This window comes from Petaurus breviceps, unplaced genomic scaffold (assembly GCF_028583685.1).
Source record: "Petaurus breviceps papuanus isolate PSGF00001 unplaced genomic scaffold, PetGlider_PUasm1.0 90601, whole genome shotgun sequence".
Lineage (NCBI taxonomy): Eukaryota > Metazoa > Chordata > Mammalia > Diprotodontia > Petauridae > Petaurus > Petaurus breviceps.
This window is the reverse complement of record NW_027187282.1, coordinates 3,801,905-3,808,901: the sequence shown is the minus strand read 5'-3', so window position 1 is coordinate 3,808,901 and position 6,997 is coordinate 3,801,905. Positions and strand designations below refer to the sequence as shown.

Below are 6,997 nucleotides of genomic sequence, written 5' to 3'. Positions count from 1 at the left end.
CCTCTATAAGAATCCCTAGCTTCTCCTGGTTGGGGTGGGGGTGTCTCTCTTAAGGAGCTGCCCCCCTTAGCTGCATCTCCCTTGTGCTCTTCCTTGGGGGGGGGGGGCTTCCTTAAGGAGGAGCTCGTTTGGTGTGTTACCCAGAATAAATGCCTTTACTTGATTTGGAGACAGCTTGAGCAAATTCTTTCCCGATGACTTCGCTCCCCACCTTTCACCTTATCATTTGCACCCCGAACCTCAACACTTAGGTTTTTCTTTTGGGGGGTGGGGGTGGAGATTATTGGGATGTTGTATATCAAATATTCTTATTGTACCGCCTTAGTAGATAACCCCTTCTAAAAACTACTTCTCAGTAGGTGGCAGTGGATAGAGCACTGGGCCTGGAGTCAGCTAAAACCTGATGTAAATCATTGCACATCTGCCTCCAGACTCTCACTAGCTGTGTGTCCCTGGACAAGTCACTTCACCTCAGTTTCCCCATAAAATAGGGATCACAATAGCACCTACCTCCCAGGGTTATAAGGATCAAGTAAGATGATATCTCTAAAGTGTTTAGCACCGTGTTGGGCATATGGTGGGCCCTTAATAAATGCAAAAGGTGTTACCTGCAACTAATAATGAGGAAGGGGGTTAAAGCCACAGCTGGGGCTTTAAGTTCAGGGCACTGGAGTAAGCCATTGCCTTAGCCCTCCGCTGTCCAGGTGCAGGGTTGGGTCTGCTCCTGAGTGGGAGGGCTCCCGGGAAGAACGGGGCACCAGGGCCTGGCAAACACAAGGGGGAAGGGGCGGGGAGTGGGTGTGGAGGCGAGGGGAGGAAGGAGGAGGGAAAAGGAGGGAGGAGGGAGGAGGGAGGAGGAGAGGAGGAGAGGAGGGAGAAGGGGGAGGGGGGGAGGGTGCGGCTGAGCCGGGGCGGGCCACGGAGCCTGCGCACGGCACCTCGGCTCGGCGTGCGTGCGTGGGTGCGGACGGGACGCCAGCCTCCTTCCGGGGTGGTCTCCTCCATGCTTCGCCTAGGTGGGCGGGGAGGCTACCTGGACTCGCCCGCCCCTCTCTCGGGCCCTGCTGGCTGCTTTCCCACCCTCAGACCGGGAAAGGCGGTGCTATGGTGTCTGGGCCCGCCCCTTTCCCCTCTCCTCAGCGACTGGAGTCTCAACTGTGACCGGCCCGCGCATGCGCACTCATACTCTCTCTCTGTGTGTCTCTGTCTCTCTCTCTCTGTCTCTCTCTCTCTCTCTCTCTCTCTCTCTCTCTCTCTCTCTCTCTCTCTCTCTCTCTCTCTCTCTCTCTCTCTCTCTCTCTCTCTCTCTCTCTCTCTCTCTCTCTCTCTCACGCACGCGCACTCACACACCCCCGGAGCCATGAGGGTGGCAGGTAGGAGGGAGCCAGCTCCCGAGAGGCCGGGGGCGGAGGGTGATGGGAATTTAGATAGGGCTCTCAGGGGAGGAAGGACGGCCCTCCAGGCGTGAGGGCCGGCCTGTGCAAAGGCCTGGGGGGCCGGTGCTGGTAGTGGTCGGCTGGGAAGCGCTTCCCGGTGCTGGCAGCCGAGGAAGACGTCCCAGGCTCCGAGGCCTACACTTGGGGACCTCCTCCAAGGGTCCTTTCGCTGCCGCAGGAGCCCCCGGGCTCACAGTCTGCTGGGGTGGGAGGAAACCCGCCTACGCTGGGCTGCCTTGGGGGGCTGTGCGGGGATCCGAACCCGGGATCGCCTGCGGGGTGGATGTGGTGGTACCGGTACTCAAAACCCTGGGGGCTGCACCTCTGGATCCCTGAGGGGGACTGCAAGAGCGCTCAAGGGTACCTTCCCATCCACGCCGCGACGGGTGGAGGAGACCAAAATGGACCATAAAGACCGGATGGAAACCCGAGGAATCCATTCTTATGAAAGTCAGGGGGAGAGAGAGCTGGGATATTGCAGAGGAAACTGAGCAAGTGTGAAATGAATCAGGAAATTCCTCAGTTTGCTCTTCAATCCAGGACCTTTTCACCGCGGGGTTGGGTTTTCCAAGCCTTTCTGAGTGAAGGCCCCTCCCACTAAAGACCTCCAAGAGTATGTGCCCTGGTATTATTATGAAAGGAGATCAGCCTGGTCAAGGGTGGGTGGCACACAAATAAATACTAGGCATCATTATTATTATGGAGATGTTTGATGAAAGAAACTGAACTCTAGATGATCCAGCCAAGTCCTTTTTTTTTTTTTTTTTAAGCAATCGGGGTTAAGTAACTTGCTCAAGTTTACACGGCCAGTTATTTCTGGGTGTGGTGCTAAGTGTCTGAGCCTGGATTCGATCCCCAGGTCATCCCGACACTGGGGCCGGTGCTCTTACTTGCTGAGCCACCTGGCCGCTCCTAGCCAAGTCCTTTGTAAACCATTAACCAGAAGGTCCTGTGCAAAAGATCTGGAGTTTCCTGCTAGCAGGAGCTTTGATTTTCTATTTCTAGGGCCTCTTGCCACATGGTCCTGCACATAGCTAAAGGGGCAGGAAACTCCTACCAATCCAAGCTGTGCATCTTCTCAGCAATTTATATAGTCTTAGAAAGTTGCCTAGGGGAAGGAAGGGTAGGAAGAGAGGGAAGAGGATGGAGGGGAAAGGGGGAGAGTGGGTGAAGAGGAGGAAAGAAAGAGGTGGAGGGAGAAGGGGAGAAGAAGAGAGAGGGAGGGAGGGAGGGAAGAGGAGGGCTGGGATGGGGTAGGGGAAGACCAAGACAGACAAATATATTTGCTCAGGTTTCACAGTCAGTGTGAATTAAGTTAGTGGATCCTCCCTACAGAGCTCATCTTGCATTCTTTAGAAAAGTACTCTTGCAAACTTTAAAGCACTATGATCTATTATAGGCTAATTTCATAGACTCCCTGGAAAGTCTATGGGGATGCTCTCTGCATTGAGAAATCATCTCCCTGACTGTCCTGCTATCAATAGGCTCAGAGTCCAAGGGAAGGCAGGCAGGTATACATGTTTTCTTTACATGTGACCTGAGGTTCCCGGGCAGGCTTTTCACCCTGGACCATTGACTCCAGAGCCAGTTTTTCTGCTGCACCTGTCTTCCTGTCCTTGCCTGCATGTGCAGAACCTTCTGAAGATAACAGAAGTCTACCCTGGGATCCCTTTTTCTATGATATGCTCTAGATTATCTCCTTTATTTAGCCCCATGTTCATAGTCTGAAGAGGTTTACGTCCCTAATCTCTCTTCACCTCCAGAACTCTGGATCTCCCCTGGATCTTGGGTATTTGGAGCAACTTGGACTGCATAGTTGAATCATTCCAACAAGGAGTCCGAAAAACTAGGAAAGTCTTTGACTTTTCGAAGGAGCCTTTAGACCTCCCATCAAATGAACATTATACCCCATAACTTGGGTGGCCCTTAGAGTTGTGCTAAGGAAAGAGCTCCCCAATAAATGGGTCCAAGCAGGCTAAAAGCTGAAGCTTTGGAATTTGGGAAGGAGAAATGGGACAAATGCCAAATGAAGAAACCATGTCAGGAATCTATTACAAAATGCAGCTCCAAAAGGTCTCTGCACACCAAGCTCTTTCATTCATTCATTTGGCAAGCATTTGTTAAACATTTACTGTGTACCCCTATGCCTCCTGGCCTCCAGGGGCTATCCATTCATTTATTTGGGGGAAAGCAACATGTAAAAATATGTACAAGAGGAGGCCAGGTGGCTCAGCGAGTAAGAGCACCGGCTCCAGTGTCAGGATGACCTGGGCATCAAATCCGGGCTCAGATACTCAGCACCACACCCAGAAATAACTGGCTGTGTAACCTTGAGAAAGTTACTTAACCCCAATTGCTTTAAAAAAAAATTTTTTTTTTAAGTATGTACAGAGCAGTTTGGAGAGGGGTGCTGAGCACCAACCAGTAGGAAAATCCTAATATGATAGTCCTTGTATAGCAGGTGGCACTTAAAAGACACTTACTGTGTGGTGGGCACTGTGCTGAGTGCTTTACAAATACTATCTTATTGGATCCTCACAACTACCCTGAGAGGTAAGAGTTGTTATTTATCTCCATTTTAGAGATGAGGAAACAGGCAAACACAAGTAAAGGGATATGTTCCTGGTCACCTGGCTAGTAAGTGAGGCCGGATTGGAACTCAGGTCTTCCTGACTCCAGGCCCACTGTTCAATGCATAGTGCAATCAGTTGCTTCTAGGTGAGCCTTGAAGAAGGCCAGGGATTTGAGGAGGTTGAAGTGAGAAGGGAAGGGGAACACACTGTACAAATACCCCCAGGGTTGTTCCATTCAATTATTTGCATTTTCTGTTTCAAACCATTATGGGTGAAGTGTCTCTCCCTCCTTCCTAAGCCCTGGAAGTTGCCTCCAGGCTCAGTGTCCACAGATTCATGACCAGCATGCCCCTCTAGAGAATTTGTAGTAAATGCTTGTGAAATGAATGACTGTCAGGTGACATTTGAAATGCGATAAATGCCTAAATTGGGACCCCAAAAGAGATCCTGGCAGCCTGGGAAAAGTGTGCTAGTCGAATAAGATGAAATTTGGGGGGTAATTTTTACTGTTACATCATTTTTGTTTCCAAATGTACCTCTCTTCCTCTCTTCTGAAAAGAGCCATCCCTTGTAACAAGAATAAAAAAGAGAAGGGGAAGAAACAATTCAGCTAAACTAACTGCATCAGCTGAGTCTGACAGGATGAATAATGTTCCCTACCTGTAATCCCCCCACTCTGTTGTTTATGGAAGGAAGGAGAGAGGGAGGTGTTTCTCATTTCTCCTCCAGGCCACACTTTTGAGTTTCTCTTGTTTTCCTTCCATTTGCATTGTTGGCACTGTGTGTGTGAGGAGTGTGGGTGTTTGTGTATTTGGTTCTGCTTGAATAAGATGAAATCTCTCAAGGATGATATTAAGGCCTACATTTAGGTTCAAAAAAAAATCTTGTGCAGAATGTGGGAAGTCATTTGTGTGGCTAAAGGCAGGCCTGGGTGTCTCAATCTGGGTCTGTCGGTTAGGTTGGCAGGGTAAGTGGTAGCCCCCAAAAGCAGTATGCCCTTGGTTCTCCATGACAGATGGACAGTGACTGGAAGAGGGGAGGGGATAGCCCCTCTGCTTTGACCACATCTGGAGTCCTGTGTTCCTTTCTAGGCATAACACCTCCAAAAAGACACCAACCAGCTGGACCTGCTCCAAGGGAGGCAGCTAGGATGCCAAAGGGACTGAGGCTTAGACTGTCCAAGTTCAGATATGTTGGAGAAATTAGAGATGTTTAACCTGAAGAAAAGGGAAGGAGATAGGATCTATGTATTCCAGGATCTGAGGTGGCAAAGAGATTAGCCTTGTTCTACCTAACTCCCAAGGGCAGACCAGGGGGTGGGGGTACAGAAAGGCAGATTTTCTGCTTAATATAAAGAAAAACTTTGTGCCAGAGTGTGAAAGCAGAAGGATTTGCCTGAAGAGATAGTGATTTCAGCACATCTTGAACTCTTCAGGCTGAGACAGCACTGGTTGAGGATCATTCCTGTTTGGGTTTGGGTTGGCCTAGAGGACTTTGGCCCTCTGGTCAGATTTTGTTACTGCTCTGGCCCTAGGGCTTCGTCCTGCCCCTGAGCAGCTCTCTCTGGATCTCTCTAGGCCCCCTGCGCATTATGGTGCTGATCCTTACTGCTGGCCTCACCTGGATCGTGGGCAGCATTCTCCTGGGGACACATGGGAGTGGCTTCTCTCGGCTACAGCAGCTCTTCAGTAGTGAGTGCATCTCCTCTCTACACTCTTGAACCCTCCTTCCCTTTCCCCTGGGGTCTGCTTAGGTAGCTGGTTTAAGCTCTACCCCTAAATCAGGCCCTCCACATTTTTCCTGTCTCTTCCCTAAATATCCAGCTGTAGGCAGAGGATTCTCCCCTTGGACCCTTGGACATTACCTCTCTAGGCAATTCTCTGAGTTGAAGAGAAAGTATCCACTGGCCTTGGTAGCGAGCATTTCCAGGGAGTTCCTTATATCACTGAAATCCCAAGGCTGGTCCCTATCCCCAATCCAGCAGGGTCTAGGAAACTGACTAAGCAAGTCATTTCCAATGCGTCTCAAATCAGAGCTCTGCTCAAAGACTCAGTAAAATTTGTGAGTTGCTGTATCTTATGTTTAGCCTCCACAAGGGGGCGCTGTAAAATCTGGGGCGGGGGAGGGCCCACTCCTATTTGGGGTGACACTGCTCCTCTCTCCCCCCTTCTGCAGGTCCTGAGAATGCAGTGACAACAGGTAGGTATGTGGCCCCTTCCCTGCATTCCTTCTCCTCTTGTGATGCATGGTGGTTGCAGCTCAGATTCACTGCACGGTCTTCTCCCATGTGCCCCAGGAATGTCCCCTCTGCCCCAGTGGACTTATTTAATGGATGGCTAGAAAGGGAGGGAGGAAACTGCTCTTACTTTCTTCTCTCAGCATGAGATGCATCAGATACACTGGAAAGGCCCCTGGGGGCTCTTTGAATTGGTCTTTTTGGGGGTGCTGGTCTGTGAGAAGTCATGAGTTTCTTTTCTCTTGTGCCCCTAAATAGGCAACTTGACCTTTCGGGTCCAGAGGCATCAAAGGCAGAGCCGAGAGGTGTTCTGGGAGCCCGCTTTTCACAAGCCCATTCATCTACTTTATGTCTCTGCCCTGGGATTCGGGGGTGGGGCCTCCTTTGACTACCCTTTCCTGCTTGTGCCCTGTGGCCCCTACTGCCTGTCATCTGGTTCCCTGCTGCCAGTCATTACTTGCCTTTAGCACTATCCCAACCGTTTCACAGACTGTCCCATCCTGTCCTCTGTTGCTATCCCTACTTCCCCCCTCCCCTTTCTCTTCTCCTATTAGTAGCAGAAAGGGCCTTCTCCCTGTGGTCTGTCCAGCCCAGCCCTGAGGCCAGCCGCCCTGCCAGACATGACAGTGAGTGTGTCTGCGTGAGTTTTATGGGTCACAGAGAGAACTTCAACATCCTCCAACAAACCCAGTCGGGTGGGGGCAGAGGGGCAGGGATGTGGGAGGCTCTTTCATCCAGCTGTGCTCACCTCA

The 6,997-nt window shown here is 50.9% G+C and overlaps 1 protein-coding gene across 4 annotated transcripts in view; it reads left to right on the top strand.

Annotated features, from left to right (window-relative positions):
* Nucleotides 1-1,199: 1,199 nt before the first annotated feature.
* The window catches only part of FAM3A (FAM3 metabolism regulating signaling molecule A), a 10,665-nt gene continuing 4,867 nt past the window's right edge, over nucleotides 1,200-6,997 (top strand). The window contains exons 1-4 of one of the 4 annotated variants that reach the window (XM_069063765.1): nucleotides 1,200-1,373; nucleotides 5,587-5,700; nucleotides 6,185-6,208; nucleotides 6,504-6,617. In XM_069063765.1, the coding sequence (XP_068919866.1) occupies nucleotides 1,361-1,373; nucleotides 5,587-5,700; nucleotides 6,185-6,208; nucleotides 6,504-6,617 (265 nt within the window). In that variant the 5' untranslated portion in view covers nucleotides 1,200-1,360. Of the gene's footprint in view, nucleotides 1,374-5,586; nucleotides 5,701-6,184; nucleotides 6,209-6,503; nucleotides 6,618-6,799; nucleotides 6,872-6,997 lie in introns of all 4 variants that reach the window. The other 3 variants (XM_069063767.1, XM_069063766.1, XM_069063768.1) reach the window with 3 other exon arrangements.